A 19,800-nucleotide genomic window follows, 5' to 3' on the forward strand; every position below is an offset into this window, starting at 1 on the left:
CTCATTTTTTTCAATATCCTTCCAATAGACCAAACACAATACATACTCTTTCTCTCTTGTCTTCTTTAATACATGAGAGTTTATCAGCCTATCAATTTCCTCAGACTTTCTTCTTAGGTATTTGATGCCATTCTAATGTATCTTGAAGATTTGCACATAGACTCTTGTGCATTTGTTTCCTATTCATTATGCTTGTGAAGATAAAAATCATAAAGGTCAATCTTGAAAGAATTGGCTAAAAAAATCCTTAAGACTCAACATGGACCTATCTTCTTCCATTTTTTTTTCATATATACTCCTTATGTGAACCTCATTTTTCTTGAGTGTCGCAAAATGAAACTCTCTACTTAAAATCAATGGTCTCTCATGTGTGTATCAAGATAAATATTATATTTGGTGGCACTTTTATTCAAACCCTCACACTTGTGCAAATCACAAATGCAATCACTAAGGCCCTTAACTACAACACTCTTTCATACCAAGGATGATTTATGCTTGTGTTCATATAGAAACCCTACACTACAACCATCCATAATGAAAATTTTGTCCAAGCAAATGTCAAATCTCACAAGATAAGTGTGTTGCAAATTAGAAACCTCATCAGATTGCCTAATCTCGTATACACAAATTTTGTCTTCCATTTGTCTAATGATGGTAGGATAAACCAAAACCCAACTATGCTACTAATCTACTCCACAAACTACAAGAAAATGACCTACAAACTGTATATCTTTGTATGGCCTAAAACCCTTGAAAAAAGTTGACTAGGTTGAGTACATCACTACTCTAGCATGAGATGGAATATGCCATTTTTTGAAAAGCTATAAAAAAAATTTAAAAAATAGAATAATTACCTCTTTGCGTTCACAACAATCTCAATACAAAATACATACTATTGTGTTCCCACAACCTCTTTGGTATTGGTAAAGGTTTGTAGAATCTTGTATTTGAACTATTTCATTTGATAAATTAACAAATCCTACACCTTTGTACTATCATATTCACATCATCAATCATTCCCAACCAAGATTATTATTTATTCAATATCATTAATGTCTTGTCTACATCAAGATGTTCACTCAAACCTCCACTATGTTGCTCCATTATTAATGTTTCCCTCATTAACCCTTGGGGGAATATATAGCTTCTTCCTTTTGTTCCTTTTGAACAACGTGCCTTTTTAGATGAAGTATTCCAACAACATGGTCCAATTTCTCTTTATTGAACTCTTACAAGCAATCTGAGCTTCTTAGAAATTAATTTCTTCTTCATAAAACTCCCACAGAGACTCAAGATCCCAAACATTTAGATGTAACTTGTCCAATAACAAACACCGAAATAAAGCATCAACTACCCTATTAAATTGGCCACTTCTATATTTCAAAACAAAATAACAGTTTTATAGAAATTTGATACACTTCATGTCTATGATTCAACTAACGTGGTAGTAAATGAATTATAGAGAATGATGAACTACATTAAAAATCTACTCCTTGGGAAAAACTGATGAAGGGTGCTTCCCTTAATACCACAAACACACAATGGAAAATAGAGAAAAAAACATAATTGTATAAGAACTAAAAATAGGCTTCTTATTATCTCCACTAGTGTGGAATTACACATTTCTAAAATACAATATGAAAATCCACATGAGCACCTTCCTTACAATATCCTGCAAGACAATGTTGTTAACAACCACTCAAAACTACCCTAGACAACCTGCGTGGCTTCCTTATATAGGCATTTTCCACCACCTAAAAAGGTTCTAGACAGTTCTCCCTAACTCTTGAGGCTGACCGACCTCAAATTATATTATTTTATTATGTTTTATTATGTTGAATTGGCTCAAGACAATTTACAATTTACATTTTCGAATGGCCCAAATTCTGGAGACCATAACTTAGAAATGATTGACTTGATTGGCTATTATAACCCATTTTCAGAAATGACAACTCCTATTCTACAATTATAATATGCGCAAGCATTCATCAACCAAAGTTCAACCTCATTTTGGAGCCATTTAGGCCTTCAAAACTAAGCCTAAAGTTTTGATACCAAAATTCATGTGAAAAAATCCCCAATAACTTCATTAGTACATATGGTATGAAATGAAACTCGTCTGGCAAGCTGATATATCTAACATGAACCTCCACCTTTGAAATCAAGAAACATGACCAACTTACTAAAAATAGCAATACTCCATAAATAACAACTCTTCACTGAAATATCCTTTATTGAAAAGGCAAAAATAGAAATAGAAATATTTTGTGTTGATGCAAGCTTGCCCTTACACCCATGATGCTCCTAAATCAAAATATAATGTCTTCATCTTTTTAACACTCGTGTAATGGCATAACCCTATTGAACATATACCGTGTATTTTTTCAATGTATGCATAATGACATATGATCATTGATCACATACCATGTATTTCTTCTTATACTCGTTGAATTTCTCACTAGAGTATGTTATAGGTCTACCTCATTGAATGAAAAGACGTGTAACAGCTATTCTACTTGCACAAATGTCAACTTCAAAAACTTCCCCAAAACTTAATAGTTCAACAATAATTGTTTGGCCACTTTCTCACTCATTAACCGACCTCCTTCACTATCTCTATGATTGGAACACAAATCCTGAGCTTCCTATGGAATCTTGCTAAGCAATTAAAACGTATGGCTTCAAACAAATTTCTTAGTGAAGCCTCTCTTGATCCACTTTAAATCCTTCTTATGACACAAGAAACCCACATATACTAGTTATTTCTTCACGAAACTACACTTTTTTACAATTTTATCATAAAATTTTCTTCTCTTTATCTCTTCCAAATTGTCCTCCTTTGTAGAAAATATTTTTTGTTTGTTTGAAAATTAAAACATGGTTAATATTCACTATCACAAATTTAACAACAAAAGGTTTTTATGCCTCATTCATCAATCTTGTGAAGATAATTGGGGCATTTGTCAACTTCAACAACATCACTAAATTTGTATTTGGTGGTAGCCACTTTTAAATATGTCTTCATGAAGTACTTAGCTCCACTCAAGTAGTTCATCATGTCATTCGTTTTGGGGCAGTGAGAATCTACACTTCAATGCACATCTTTCATCATTTGTCCTTTGGTGTGGGTGATAGTAGAACAACACACAAATTTAAGCTTTCTTTGATAGCCTTTATCAAACAACTCTTGCACTTGTCTATTTAGTCCTCATTTTCCATTGGTGTGATCTTATAAGAAGCCTTGTAAGGCAAGCTAGTACTTGGTATTAAGTAAACAAGTGACTAATACTTCTAATTGATGGTAGATGATTTAGCAATTCCATCAACATATTTAGAGTTCTTCCAAGCTTTCACGTACTTTCATTGGAACCTCTTCTTTCTTCTCAACTATCTTAACCTTTGCAAGTTTAGGAGAAAAAATGTAGTAGGCTTTTCTACTTTCCAACTTTCAAAAAAGTGTCGTCTCTTTGCCAAGAAAACTTAACAATTCTCTACCTCTACTTCATCATTCATGGGATTCAAAGTATACTCTCTTCGAACTTTCTTTGTTGTGTTAAAATTTGTCTTGTCATCACAAAATATTATGTCTATCATATTGTCAAGTCTACCCAACAAGATGTGGCATACATCTATTGGCATCACATCACATGATATTTCATCCTTATAAATACCTCTATGAAAAAACTCACAATACATTTTTCAAAGATCAATTACGAGAGTCCCCTTTGCAACCATGACACTTTATAGGGGTTACAATGCTTTATCATCTTCTACTGTAAATTTTGTACCATCTCTTCTAGTACTAAATCTTTGTGTTAGGTTATCTATAACCTTGCAACACTTATTTTCAAAATTGCATTTGGTATACTATAAGTTCTTTCTTTGTGTTGCTTTCTCCTTTCCTTTTAATGGTTTTAGTAAAATTCTTCTTATTAACAAGGACTTTACCATCCACTTGATCTTCTCATAGTTAGGTGAAGAAACACTTCTCTCTTTGGCTTGGCCACATTCTGGTTGCTTTACCTTAGTTGTTGCTTTGTTGTATCATGGACACCCTTGGTCCCTACCTCTCCACATTGGACACTTGTAACAATAAAACCTTCATCTCCTCCCTAAAAACAACTTTATCTCCCTTTGGAATCGTCAACTCTTCCTCTAAAATTATTCTCCTCTACTTCCAATCTCTTGAGTGTAAGAGCTTGGTAGAGAGGTATTTGATATCTTATTTCATGGTACAACCTACTCCACTATTTATTTGTCCTCTAGTACCTAAACACTCCCCTTTATTGTTTTACATTTTCCTATTCAACTTTCATGCCTTCAAGATAGTTTGGTAGGCTTCTTCCACATTGTGCAACCTAACCAAAATTGTATTGACATATGTAGGCGATTTATATACCTTGGTACTTTTCCACAATTCAACTATGATGTCTCCCTCTTATTTTCAATAAGTAGAATTCCTTAATATATTCTTCAACCTATGTTCCCTACTACTTCAGTTTCTATAATTTCTAGAATAAGGAATAATGCTAATTGACTCGCAAACAAAACTCCATCGTCTTCAAAACTTAAAATTTCTTTTCTTTTTCTTTGTATGTTTGTTTGCAAATGTTCTCTCAGTAGGGATCATGTACTTTCAACTTTGTACCAACTTAGCTCTTTATGCCATCCTCAATACCCCTCAAAATCAAAGCATCTCCCATCTCTCATAACCTTTCAACAAGACTTCCAATAGCAAGTCTTTTGTTGTAACTCAAGAGATCAATAAATGAATTATATATGTAATCATGACGAACTTCAAGAATCTTTCTTCATTTTTGTTCCAATATTCTTTAGTTGGCTTCAACTCATCCTAATTCTTCTTATTCACTAACACAATTTATGTGCACCCCTTCTTTACATAGTTTCTATAGTTTCATCTTATTTTTATTCCTCCTAACATCTCCATAATCATTGCACCACCACCTTGTTGTGCTCCTCTACAAACATATCCTCTATGTGACGATTTCTCACATGTTCCCTATAGTTGTAGGTTTGCATACTCGCACTCTTCCAACCATGACAATGTCTTAGAAAACCCACTTCTTAAAACCCAATTACTCGATATTCACTCTAGTACTACTTGATGCAATAGCGACCAAGAATATTCCCAATCAGACAAGCTCAATAGGAACATGCATAGTTATGAATGTCAAGACTTGCTTCAACACCCACTTTTGCTTAAAGCCTTTGGCCAACATTTCCATTTTTTGCTATCAATCTCCAAATAAGCAATCAACCAACTTCAAACTCTTACCTATGCTTTACCCATTATCAAGAAGGAGATTCTTTAAAAGCCCACTGCAAATTACTAGGAATTGAGGGTTGACCATCAATTGTTACCCTTGCCTTCTTTACTTATTATCAAGTAAATGAGGACCCAAAACTCTCAAGTTCAATCTGAACTTGCCATTCTTTGTCTAGCCATGGTTGTTGAGCATTATAAAGTAACTGGAAACCATTAGGGGTTTCATTCCTACTGAGAACTTGCTTAAGTTTTGAGATGTGTCCATGAAAACACAAACTCTCATATCAATGACTTCAACTAAAGGATATAAACTCTACAACTCAAAGAAATTGCTGAAGTGTATCGCAAAGATTTCATGGAAGTGGAACCAATCAAGAGTTCCAGTACTACCGAGAACCTGTTGTTCCAACTATGAGTTCTCTACTCAAAGCTAACATGCAACTCACCATACTAAAGCAATTTTCACCAAATCCTCCACAAACTTGAAAACAAGATATGGGATTTTGACTTTGCTTAGAAATTAGGAAATAAGTGCATAAAAGTTTTTACATGTTCTTGGAATAAGAATAAGCTTTAGCCACAATTAGGCATATTATTCTCCAAATCTTGCCAAATTCAAACTATTGGCCTTAACAAGACACAATCTTTGCTCAGTAAATTTGATTCAAAATTTCCTCCAAAAATAACTTAAAACCACAACAAAATAGAAATCTATTCAAATGATGCAAAATGGCATTTGAAACCCGAGTGCCCATGCATCAAAATGTCTTGTCTTGTGAATACAATCTACCAACACATTGCTTGTGCCTATGCAACAAAATTCATTAGCATACATGCAATTGTTTTTCACCTTCCCAACAAATGGTTAAGAGATACCATAGCAAGACCATTAAGCCTTTTGGATGGACCTCTTGAAACCAATGTGGCATTGACATTGGTATCATCATGCCTTCTCCACTTGGAGGTGGTGTGCTCGTGCCTCGTGCAATTAAGGATGGCTCAACATAGATACACGATTCCTAATCTGACCTCAAGTGAGCCCTCTAAGTGGGCTAATGCCCATTCCCAAGATAGCATGCCCACTCCTACAACTCTCCAAGTTTAGCTGCTGTTTATTGTTAAGCTACATATATTTTATGTTCATCTTTTGTCACTCATGAATATCATCTTTTGTAATGAGTTTTTGTACATATATTTAGCCTTACTTTTAAACTTCAAAGCATTTTCATCGTCCTCTTATTTCCATTATGCCTCTGAAGCTTGTCTTTGGATGCTTCCTCTCTGCCAAAGCATTTGTACTCCAACAGGCATCATGATTGAAGGCAGAAAACAGGATTGTTTCACATCTGCAGAAGCATGACACCCTTGATCCTTTGAACACTAGCATGTCTTTGGATGCCTAATTGCACCTTCTTGTTTCTTTCCTTATAAATATAGAACATACACAATAGTATTAGGATCAACACTAGTTCCAAACCATAACATTCAACAATAATTTACAAGCAAGAAAGGATCAAACTTGTATCTTTAATTTTATAAGTAGATAGCCATTATCAACAACCCTGGATTTTAAGATGTAATCTATAAGTAACAATTGCGCACTCCCATGAGTCGGAGGATGTATCCTATAGTTTATAATAAGTCCCTTCTTGCTTAAGTATTGCACAAACAGAAAAGGAGGACATTGCACCGACACAAGAGTACCATACAAGATGCATGGATGGATAAACTTATTAAATAATTAAGAAAAAAAGATTAATACAGCCAACTTGATTTCTAAGACAAGTAGGCACTGAAATATGACTGAAGCTTGCCATTTCTCAAGTCACAGAAACATACTTCACTCTTCCCCATATCTACCATTAAATTTTGGTCTTTTGACCCCCTACAGTCAAAATGAACTGATGCAATCCATCCATTTTGTACATAATGTGCTCTTCAACCCGATGTTAGTTTCCCAGTGAAGAACATAATATACATGACCGACCAAAGCATTTCAATGGGAGACCCTGATGAGTCTTGAGCTACAGCATTTTATAAAACCAATGCGAACTGTGGCAGAGCCTCCCATTGGAGTTGGTACATCTGGATCTCAGGAAGTCCTCTGTAATACTAATGATACATAAATGACAAAAGGAACACATCCAAGCAGCTATGGTGCTTGCACAGAAGACTTCATTACCAGATGGCATTAGCATCCTCGGTCTGGCAAAAGAATATTGTGGAGGGCATAAGGGCCTGCCTTTTTGTTTTGTTAATATAAGCTTAAACACAGCCTTGATCTATCATGGCCCGTGCAATATTCAAAAAAGCAGCTATATTCCCACCGTGACCTAAGCACCTGCCACAGAGTACAAGGCATTTAAAGTTCAGTTACATAAATGTCTGCAATATCTGCCATCTACACAGACATGAATCATAAATGTTTCTCAGTTCCAATAATATGCGGAGTTGCACCATATCTTCTTCCCAAACATGACTAAATAGCAGACAAATTGAAGAATCAAAAAGCAGTAAAACATACTCTGGATTCTCTTTAAGAAATCCATAATCAATGGCTGTCTTTATGGAAAGGTCATAAATATGTTTCATAGATTCCTGCAAAATAAAATTGTAAGCCCCAATCTAATGAGTAACTACACATAATATTGCAACCAAATAAAAAAATTTAGATGCATGTTCAGAGAGATGGGATCTGATATATAAGTAAAAGAGTACATTTTGTTTTTCCCAGTATGCTATTCAAACAAAATATCACAAAATGCTAAGAATGAGACAATTATTTCTAAACTTCCGTGTTACAAAATCAGTTACATTGAAAAAACTTGAAATAATCACCTGTACAATTTCTTCAGGTGAACAATGAATTAAGTTACCATCCTGATACGCCTCAAGTTCTGCTACTCCCACCTAAGATTCACAGAATTGAATGGCGTGCAGATAATAAGAAATTAGTCTTTGGTATAGCTGTTTTATTTAAATCTTAGATTTATATATTTAAATGATCTGCATTTTCGTTCTATGTTATAAATCTTATAAATTCCATTTTTTGCATAAAGTTTTCCTTAATTAGAGATATATATGATAACCTACTATGCATATGCTCTATATAGAAATATATAATATATGCCTTATTTTTTTATATTTTTTTATTCTTAATTTTTTTCTATAGCTAATAGGCTGAAACCAAGATTAATTATTAATTGTTAAGCTTGAGTAGACACGAACCCAAGACCTCACAAATGAGAGACTCACATGTTACTGTTCTGTTGTAGTCTATTGCCTTTATTATTTTTGAATTTATTATAATTTAATTTATAAATATCATTCTAATGTCTCTCCTGTTCAAAATTTCTTTATTCCCCCCTTTACCTTATTTCCATTCATCCTTTCCTTTTTCCTTTCTTCTGTATCTATTTATTCTGCTTGGTCTGCTGACAATTCTTTTTGTTCCTTTCTTTTGATATTTGCCATGATGATGGATTGTAGTGTTTGATCCGAAATGTTGGCAACCAAAAACCAACAAGGTCTGATCTAGAAGAAATCACATTGATTATTATGAAGTGTGGAAACTTCACAAATCTGAATTAAACAAAGAAAAAGCCTAAATTACCAGTTTGTCCAGCAGTGATTCAGGATCCAACTCTGATACAAACCCAGATGAGGATTCAGTGAGAAGTGGCCAGGGACTCACATGGGAAGTAGCAAAAATGCTCTAGGTTTGTCCTAGACAAGCCAGGGCATGCCCATGGAGAACCTAGGAGAACCTGATGGACGTTTTGGGTGAACCTGGGCCCAAAGTCACATGCCCTGCCCAAATGCTCTGCAAATTGCATTTACTTTTGGAAAAAATCTTTTTCATTATTATTGTCTTCACATCTTACTAAATAAAAATGGCACTGGGTAATTGCTCTGCAGCAACACCACTGACCAAGACAGGCAACGGGAGACAGCCTTTGTAGTGACTTTTCATTGGTGAATACGAAAGATGTGTTTACACTCTGCTTGTATCACTATTCTTCCAGCCACAAACCTATGAAAACACATTTCTTGTATGCTAAGCTGCCAAAATATGTGGGTGTGTGCACCAGTGAATTTTACTTCCGAAAAAAATGTGCTCTGTTTCGAGGTCCTAGTTGGCTGATCCTTTCAACCAGGTGGTTTGTACAGGTTTTCCCCCCTTCTTGGTCACACATCATTCATCCGATAACAAGGAAGGTCCTACATCAGATCCCAATTAAAAAGAACCATCATGGTTGGGCAGACGTTCTCCATGTTGTACACAACCCCTCTTTGTCTTCTTCTTTCATGGGACTTAAATCACCATCATATTTTTGCCAAGGGGCAGGCCAGTTTCAGATGGGATTATTACACTATGGATCACATCTTGAGCTCCGGGGCATTATTGAGGAGGCATGCATCCTTGCTCCTCAAAGGTGTAGTGTTGCTTTGTTGACTTCCGCAAAGCCTTTGACTTTGTCTCTAGGACTGCCCTCTTTTAAAGGCTTTGGGATATTGGTAGATCTGAGACTCTTCCAAAAACTGTCATGACACTCTACGACATGGTTTTGGGTCTTCTTTGGGCCTCTTCTAGGTTTTCAGACTTCATTAGGAGCACTATCAGGGTTGACCAAGGCTGCACCCTATCGCCCATCCTTTTTGGTATCTACATTCATGAGCTTGAGAGGTATCTCCAGGACCACACTCTTCCCGGGGATGGTTGTCTTCTTCACCAAGTTATGATCTCTATTCTTTTGTTCGCAGATAATTTCGTTCTTTTAGCTTCTTCCTAAGAGGGTTTGTAGAGATAGCTGAACAATCTTGCATTTGTTTGCAAGTTACGACATTTGTCAATTAATTTAGGGAAGTGGTCTTCAATGCTCCAAAGACCCATCACCTCCATTTCTTCTTCAAGGATTTGGAGGTGGAGATCTCATTCTCTTCTTTACCAAAAGACTTGCCCTTTATAGTTTGGTTGTGTGGGGTCCTTTGTAGGGACTTTAATTGGACTTCTGCTGAGCGGGTCCACATTCTCCTCCTTTGGTGCATTATCCAATGCAAGCAATCCATCTCGCACAGCATTATTCCTGCAGAGTTTGGTGCCCATGTCTTCAAGCTTGAGGCCATCTTGGATCTGGTTTGGTACCTTTACCACCTTCAAGGCTTTACTAATTCGTCTAAGGGTAAACATGGATACTTACACCTGATCTATTGTTCTTCAAAGCTTATTGTTGCTTCTGCTCTCCCTTCTGGTTGGGGCTCATTGTTGGTTTGTTGAGACTTCTTTGTTTCTTAGCTCTATTGGGATTGAGCTGGATCACCTTGCCCCCTTCTAGTACTTGCTTGATGCAGCCAACCAGCTTCTTCCTCCCCGCCAGGAGCTCAATAGCTACATTAGAGATGACATTTACAGGCAGGTTATTCATACTATTTGACTTAATCCCCACGGGGACCTATGCCCTAAGATGGCCTTCTATGCAGAGTACTTTCTAGAGATGGACAAATTTGTCTGCCCTTCCTACCTATCCCTCCACTATTCTCATTTCCTCAGGATCCCCCTTGGCGCCTTCTAAGGGTTCACATAGGCTCCATTGCGAGACCCATCACCTTATGGATAGAAAGCACAGGATTTGGCAGCTTCGCAGTATTGGGGAGGTTGAGTATGAGGTGCACTTCATCTTTCATTGTCCTCTATACTTCAAGATCAGAGGGAGGTTTTATTACCACTTTAGGGAGGCGCGGTTGCTCCTCATTTCCTTCAGATATACAGCCCAGAGGTGTCATGCCATGTATTTTCAGGAAGTCCTTAGGCTTTGGGACCACACAATCCAACATTGACCCACGACGCCTCCACCTTGTCAGCTTATTACTTCCCCACAGGGAATCATTCAATGTGTGGTACCAAGCGGTCGTTTGGCACCACCTGCTTTCTAGATCTATGAGGTCTAGGACAGTCCCCTATATGTTGCAGCCTTCTTCTCCCAAGATCACCCTGATGCAGCTATGGGATTTGGCTGGTTCTATTGATTGTCTTTCGGTTCAGAAGTTCTTTGCGGTTGCTCAAAACCCTTAAGTTGGTTTGATAGGGTTCTCTCTTTCCTCTAGTACTCTCTCTCCTTTTGTTTCTGCTGGTGTTGTCTTATTTGGACATCATTTGGGGTCCCTCCTATGGGCTGGCCCCTTCTTGTTGTACTAGGCAGTCCCTTTGACCCTTTGTGGTCTTCAATTGGACATTAATAAATTTATCTGGTCTATTTGATTATTTCAAATTTTAAATTTAGAAAATAAATTTAATTAGTTTTAGCTTTCTATAATTAATAATGGGCTTTTATGTTAAGGCTATTTAGGCATTTATTTATTAATGTCTTTTAAGGTTTAAAAAATAAAGTATAAATATAATGGGATTAGATCTAACAAAAACTCTGTGTGTGTGTGTGTGTAGTAATGATTTTTAATGAACAGATCCCAACTGAATTGGAAATCTTAAACCCAAACCTGAAACAGCTTATATTTATTGCCCACACCCTCCTTATCATTGAAATCAAAATACTATCCAAACCAATCCTCTACTGCATTGAAAGTATAAAAAATGCTTACTCCACCAGCTGTAGCAGCCTTCGCTGGTCCTACAAGAACTTTGTATTTCCTGAGAACGTCCACAGCTTCAGCTGTGCAGGGCATATTTGATCCTGGTGAAAAATTAGCAGCATACACTTGTCTCCATAAATATATATGATCCAATATTTGACAAAGCAGTAAAATGCAAAGTGGGCATGTGTTCAAACTTCAAAGAATACCTTCTATTAAAATTCGGCACCCCGAATTGACCAAATTCAACGCATCAGCATGATTCAATTCATTTTGTGTCGCACATGGGAATGCTATATCACATTGTTCACTCCATGGTTTTGCCTCATCGAAGTATTTGGCTCTTGTATATGTTTTGAGATACTCCCTAAAAATCCAACCATTATATTTTTTATTTTTTAAATTGGAAAATTGAAATCTGTATAAAATGTTTAAGAAAGCCTAACGAAGCACTTTCAAGTCTGGGATCCTAAAAGTAACAACTTCCAAGACTGATTAAATATAGATCATTATGTCATGAAGAGGCTAAATAGAGCTAATCAAGTTATGACAATAGAAAGAAACATTTAGCAGTATATTATAAATGAAGGTGATTCCTCAGAAAAACAATAACTAGGATAACCTTACTACAGGGAATTACTCACCTTAAGCTTCGCTGCTGGACCTTAATTTGTTTTAAAAGATCCAATTTGACAAGGTCAAATCCATCCTCATCAAGCAAATATCCTCTAGAATCTGTTAAGACAAAGTTAAAAACTCAAGTCCAATTTTGATTGAAATTTCCTAAATTAGAGGAAGAACTAAGATTTCTAAACATTCAATGGAATATCAAGAATATAATTATAGTTGATCTGGGTACACTAAAATTATATAATAACTATTAAAAAAATTTAAACAACGTAGCAATTGCAATTTGTCTCCAATAAAAAAGGAAATGGAAAGCAATTACTAATAGAGATCAGTAATAACTTTAAATATTAACCATGGGCATCAATGAAATATTCACCATGGGCATTTGTCAATTTACTTTTAGCAATCAGTTACACATCTATTGCTTTCCAATTAAATAAATGATAAATACATGTTTAGAAAATTGAGTTGAAACAAGATACTCATACACATCACTTTTTTTGTTTCCCAGATGAAAACCATTCATTGCACTCCCTAAACTTCAACAGCACTCCCATTGAAGTTGTTCACCTGTTGAAATCCCTGAACCTTTAATATTTCATAACCCATCCTCCTCCAACCACACATTTCTGTGAGATGAACCATTCTTGACCTTCTGAAACCTGTCTTGATTTTGTTCTTTACAGTTCAACCCATAAAATTACATGACGTATATAGGTATAAGTATGGGTGAAGGTGCAGAAAATATGTCCTGTTCAAAAACACATGTTCATCCAGAGCCTAGTGAACAACAGAAAACAAGGAGTTTTCAATGCATTACAAGCAGAAACGGTTTGTATTTGCTTCTTATGGTCATGAAAATAATTGCTTTGTCACCTTCCTTTGGATCTGAAGAAATTGCTATCATTGGTAACAGAGGATAATCAACATTAATGGCTGCCAATGACTGGGAATCTAACCATGTGAAATGAGGTAGGAAAATCAAACCAAGATTGAGACAACATTTGAGAGCTATTGCAGGCAGAATGATGAGTGAATTGATCAAAGTACATAAATATATAGGAGATGAGGAAATACAGATTTCTTATATTTGGAAGTGTCATCAACCATTATTGATGCATATATGCATATAAATTAGTTCAAATATTATTAAATCCTTAAATTAATCATATTATTTATCATTCATAAATAATTATAATATTATTAATTGATATATAATTGATTAATCAATATAATATTACTAATCAAATCAATAAATACGTAAGTTACCATGGTACATCCCCCCCCGGGGGGCAGCAGAAGTTCGACTTGGTCCAAAGTTTGGGTCCGGTTTGAACTCTGGTTCGAGCAGGGTCCCATTTTTCGACTGCAGGTACGATTGGGTTCAAAACCAATTCAAACCCAGGCAAACCAATCCAGAAAACTCAAACCAAGTTTGAGCCTGTTGCGAACTGGGTCCCACATACAGCTGAAAACATGTTTTTTTGGCAAATGTTAACAGTTGCTTGGCGTCCGCAACCCTAAAAGGTTGTTATGAATTGTTTTTGGTGGCCTCTCATTGTCTTTTTATGTTTCCAAATAGGTTATTTTGTCTTAAGGAAGAGCACATAAGTGGTTGGGCAAGAATTCGGTTGTCCAAGGAGTTTGAAGATTGATTTGTGGGTGTTCTTCAAGTGTTTGTGCATCATTCATACACATTTGCAAGCTTACAATGGCTGGAAAAGCTAAGTTCTTGTTCCATTTGCTTTTGTTTTTTATCTAGTTTTGTTATTTTTCCATTTCTCTTTCATTCTTCATAAGATCTTTCCATCTTTTTCAGATTTTTTGATTCTCTTGCATATAAATTACAAAATGAACACATATCTAATTTCTTGCTGTAGGAAAAGGAATGGCATCTACCTCTTCATCGGCAGGCATTACCGGACAAAGAATAGAACCCAACTCTGATTCTCCTCTATGGAAGTATGTAATATTATAAAACCCCTTCCAGGAGCTGGTGCATTCCATTGGAGATGTCGGGGTTGTGGTGTAGAAAGAAATAGTTCTTATTATCGTGTGGTAGGTCATTTGTGTGGATACACAGGAAGAGGAGTCAAGAAATGCCCTCGCAAAAAAGGTGCCCCTATACCAAATGAAACTGTGTTAAAATATATTAAAGGGCATGAGGCAGCAGAACAGAGAAGACATAGGGCAACCCAACTTAGTAGCAATAAATGTCAGAAAAGAGCAAAGGGAATGCAACCTCCCCCACCCCCCAAATGCTATAGTACAAGACCACCGCTTTTTAGTACCGCAGCAAAGACTGAGACTGAATCTGTACCACTTAGACACAAAAGAAAGGGATAACTAGAAACTACTTTTCAAAATAAGAATCGGGAAATTGCAAACATTAAGGTGGGAAGATGTTTGTATGCAAATGGGTTGTCCTTTAATGGTGTTCGCTCTCCATTTTGGAAAGACGTGTTGAGGGGTGCCAATGAAGCTCCAAGAGAGTATTGTGGCCCCAGGTTTGAGAAAGTGCACACCACCTTCTTGGATCAAGAAGTCCAGCAGATTGAAGACCAATTCAAGTCCATAAAGGACCCATGGGTTGAGACAGGGATGACAATTGTTTCAGCTGGGTGGAAGGACTTTAGGAATCGTCCCTTGATCAATGTCCTTGCAGTGTCCTCGAAAGGGCCAAATAAAAGATGGGTCATTTATTGCTAATATCCTAATTGATGCCATTGAACAAGTGGGTGCTAGAAACATTGTCCAAGTCATAACGGACAACGCAAAGAATTGTTGATTGAAGAGCAATATCAGCATATCTTTTGGACACCTTATGCGGTCCATTCACTCAATCTTATGTTAGAGAAGACTGGGAACCAAATTGAGTGGAACAAAACAATGTCAGAAGAGGCTAAGGATATCCAAATGTTTGTCACAATCCACCACATGACTCAATCTCTTTTCAGAAACCACTCAAAATTGGAGCTACTAGAGGTAAATGAACTTGAACTCAAGTTAGTAATTTAATTTTTAATAATTGACAATTTCTAATTTTTCATATTTTGCTTGTGCAATGTATATGCTTTTCTAAAATATGTATCTAATAGTTTTTTTTTTGCTCTATTTTATGTCAGAAGTTGCTAAGACCCGTTTTGTATCACATATAATCATCTTGAAACAACTTGTGCAAGTGAAAGAAGCACTTCAAGGTATGGTAATCAGCCACAATTGGGGTGTATGGAAGCAAAAGAAAACTAATAGGGAAAACAAAATAAAGGATTGGGTATTGGCTGATTCATGGTGGGAACGTGTGGAATATCTCCTTAAGATCACCAAGCCCATTATGAGCATGCTTAGAAACACTGACATGGATAGGCCTTGCCTTGGAGAGATTTGTGATGGCATAGACTCAATGCTTGAGTATTCGCTAGAGACCTTCAAACAGTTGCAAGCAATTATTGTTGAAAGATGGAACAAAATGACCACTCCACTACATTTGCTTACATATGGCTTGACGCCCAAATACTATAGCTCTCAATATTGTAGTCTACCAAGAATTTTGCTACCATATACAGATATGGAAGTGTCATGGGTACCACGCAACATTTAGAAGACTATTTCCTGATGATGATACGAGAGATGTAATCATGGATGAGTTCATAAAGTTTGTGAATGCTAGAGGTCTAAGTAACAATGCTCTTCATCAGTGGTTCAGGAAGGATGCTCATGGTTGGTGGTAGTACCTCCATGACCAAAGATTCCAAACATTGCAGCCCTGTGCAATCAAATTTATATCACAAGAAAGTTTTATTTATTTTTAAATAGCTCACTTTATCTTTAAAAGAAACATAACTAAAAAGTAATTTTACTTTTTTATAACAATGAATTAATTCTTTTTTAATTGCTTACCATGTGTTGTTTTCATAAGTTGCTAGTTCTTCTACATTAGAAAGAGATTGAAGCACCTATTATATTATCCATTCGGTGAAGCGGAATAGGTTGCAATAAAAAAAAGCAGAGAACTTGGTATTTGTGCATTACAACTTGCGCCTTCTTTCACTCAAGAGTAAAGAATACAAAGAAGTAGGATATAGGTGCAGAGATTGTGGACTTGGGTGCTTCCATTGCTTAGCTTACAATTTATGATTTTGATGACTTTGATGCCAATACCATTGTTGCTTCTCCTGCTAATCTTATTGGCCTTAGCTCAACTAATACGGGAGAAGAAGAAGAAGAAGAAGAATATGAAGAACTTAGAATATTAATAGATTTTTATTCCATTAGTTGAACAATGAACATAAAACAATGATACTTGAACTTGATGCTATGATTTATTTTAAATGTTTTGAATCTTTGATGTCGAACCATATGTATATATGTATAAAATAATTTTTACATGTTTTTGTACTAACAAACCCAAACCCCTTTCGAAAATTTTGATGAACTTGGGAACCGATTCTCGAACTTCGAACTTGGAACCAAACCCGATATAATAGCCTATTGGCTAATTAAAAATTAAAGTTCTAAAATATTTAATATTATTATATTAATATATCTCACTTAATATATTTAGTATCTATAGTATTTAAATTAAAAGATTTAAATGTATTAGTGTTTTATTTTAATATTCTCAAATTTACATAAGGCAAATCAATTTTTGATTGTTTCCTAATGTATTCCTCATCGACTTTCACCGAATTCGATTATTGCTGAGTTTGGATCTGAAATTAAACCTTGCAACATAGACTAAGAGTATACTATTGACATGATTAAATTTTTTTGTTGTCATACAACTCCCATGATTGAATTTCATAATCTCCCCTCAATGTCTACTATTATAACATTGATATTGTTGATTTTTTTACCAAAAGGCACAAAGCTTATTGATATTATTGTTATACTACCAGTTTAGAGTAATAGACACAAGGCGGTTGTTATACTTGTAAATAAACATTTAAGTGTATCTATCTCTTCACACCAAAGTTACAAAACTCGCCCATACTTGCTTAAGACTCCATAAGGCCCAAGGCAAGCCACCCTCAACGAGTTTGGAGGCACAACGACCGAGTACTTGCCAAACTGACTAAGTCCAAGTGAGTCTCAACACTAAGACTCAGCAGTAGTTGTTTGGGCAAAAGGTAAAAAATGAAAACATAAAAACGACAATTCAAGTTTCTATTTTGACTCGTATTTTAATCCAAAGGGAAAGGAAAAAAGAGTTCTAGGGAAAACAGCAAGGAGATTGAGTGAAAAACGGTGATTGAATCACATTTGGGTAGGTCTATAGCAACTTTTCGTGCATCTAGAAAAGTCTATAAAGCATTGGGAAGTGCAAAAATTTGATTTCAACCAAATTTAAGAGGTAATTATATTTTGAAATTATTTGTCATTTAACCAAAATTTCATTTTCCCTTTACGTCTCTTTTCTATTTGTTATAGTATGTACCAAAAAACAAACACTACATGTATTTAACTTTTTTTTGAGCAACCCTTAGCATCTTTTTCAAACAAGTTTCTAGTCTTACAGTTGCAAATCCTAAACTTTTCATATTAGTTCAACAATAAATCATAAATGTTATTTTTTATCTATGCATATGTTATTGCAGCATACTAAAATTTATAAAAGGTCTCCTATCACAATGTTGTGAACATCGATGAGAAGGGACCCCCTTATTAGAAATATGCTATTATTACCACTACACAACAAAAAGGAGAAATAACTTGTTTTCGTAATTAAAATATTCTAATCTTTCTTCAATGGTCATCTTAGTTTGGGAAGTTTTTGTTTCCTGTCTTCAATTCACAATTGTTTCAATTAGAAACATCATCTTTGTATATCTACTTAAGATGTCTTTGTTTCCTTTGTTTAATACATTGAATTACCATAACATGGAGTAAAAGTGGGTCTATGGGATTTTGTAAAATTTGACAATTTCTTAAGAAAAATTCAAAAAAATTGTTTGTAGATTTTTTAAGAAAATAGAAATTGTTGGAGGTATTTTTGGAGATTTTTGAAACTGTTGGAGATTTCGTGGGTTCTCACAAAGAAATCATTTTTTTCTCTACTTGACACCCAAATGTCTTCTTTTTCTCACATTCATGTTACTTGCGTGAAGTCAAGGGTTTCTCTACACATATCGAGACTTGGTTCTCCCTTGTAGGCACGTCCTTTTCTAGGTTTTTTTGGCATCATTTGTTTGCTCTATAAATCCACATCTCTAAGGATCCACCATTCACACAATGCATTATTTAGAAGACATAAGCTCTAGTTTTTTTCCAACAATTCTGGCATTTTTCCAATGTTTGTGCTCATGCTTTCCTTGTGCATTTGTTCCAATATTTCTGAGATTTTTGAGATCGTGTCTAAGCATTTCATTGCTTCCATTTTTGACACATGGATCTACTAACAGTCGCTCTTATGCATGCATGCTTTGTAGACGTCGCTACTCCCTTTGTTTTCAATCAAATTTCAACAATTGGTATTTGCTCAGTGCAACGAGAGCTTTATTTATGAGCAGCTTTGTCAGCGATTTTCAAAGAAGTGATTGCTCCTATATGCCCTAGTTTGGATTTTCATAAATGGGGAGTAATCTCTGGTTTTTGGGTTTTCTAATTTTTGTCCTAAAAATTAGTGATTTGTTTTCCTAATTTTCTCTCTATTAAAAAATTAGTTGTGTTCTTATAATATTTCCCTTAAAAAAAATTAGGAGGGTTTTATAACTTGCTCCTAAAAAACTATATTTGGGATTTAATAATTTCTCCTTAAAACAATTGATGGATTTTATCATTTTTCCTCAAAAACAAAGTTTTCTATATTAATTTGTCTTTCATATTCTAGAAATGGTTCTTGTCAATTTTTCTCCTCCAAATTGTGTTTTTTATTCTCCTCAAAAATCATGACTGGAAAATCATGACTGGCATTGTTGGTCTCACAATTCGTTACTCTTTTTCCAAATAAAAGATCATTTGAGGGTTTTATCGATTTTTTCTACAAAAATTGTGGCTTCTTGCAGATGTTCTTGATTGCACCTAAAGTTGCTAAAGCAACAAACTACACAAGGTTTTTTGCGATTTTCTCCTCAAAATCATGGTAATCAGGTCATTTCTAGAAGTTTTACAAATTTAGGAAAGGTATTAGCAGCAAGCTCATTTTGTAGAATTTTGAAGAGGAAGCCTTCTCTATGCATTTGTGACTAGAAAGGGGTGGTCTTCTATGCATTTGTGACCAACAGATCGGTAAATTATGTCTTTTGTTATAACAATGACTATTAAGGGAAGGTATTAAATGTGATGTTTCTTCAATG

At 35.4% G+C, this 19,800-nt stretch overlaps 1 protein-coding gene across 2 annotated transcripts in view; it reads right to left on the reverse strand.

Moving 5' to 3' along the window:
- Positions 1-7,006: 7,006 nt before the first annotated feature.
- Positions 7,007-19,800, reverse strand: part of LOC149550700 (Amino acid dehydrogenase family protein) — an 83,830-nt gene continuing 71,036 nt past the window's right edge. For both annotated transcript variants that reach the window (XM_089786265.1, XM_089786264.1), the window contains 6 exons: positions 12,520-12,610; positions 12,085-12,242; positions 11,885-11,976; positions 8,126-8,197; positions 7,812-7,885; positions 7,007-7,628 (listed from right to left, as the gene is read on the reverse strand). In XM_089786265.1, coding sequence (XP_089642391.1) covers positions 7,553-7,628; positions 7,812-7,885; positions 8,126-8,197; positions 11,885-11,976; positions 12,085-12,242; positions 12,520-12,610 — 563 coding nt within the window. In that variant the 3' untranslated portion in view covers positions 7,007-7,552. The remainder of the gene's footprint in view (positions 7,629-7,811; positions 7,886-8,125; positions 8,198-11,884; positions 11,977-12,084; positions 12,243-12,519; positions 12,611-19,800) is intronic.

The sequence above is a fragment of the Cupressus sempervirens genome, chromosome 6, assembly GCF_028749045.1.
Source record: "Cupressus sempervirens isolate cs-2001-9-10 chromosome 6, ASM2874904v1, whole genome shotgun sequence".
In the NCBI taxonomy this organism is placed as follows: Eukaryota; Viridiplantae; Streptophyta; class Pinopsida; order Cupressales; family Cupressaceae; genus Cupressus; species Cupressus sempervirens.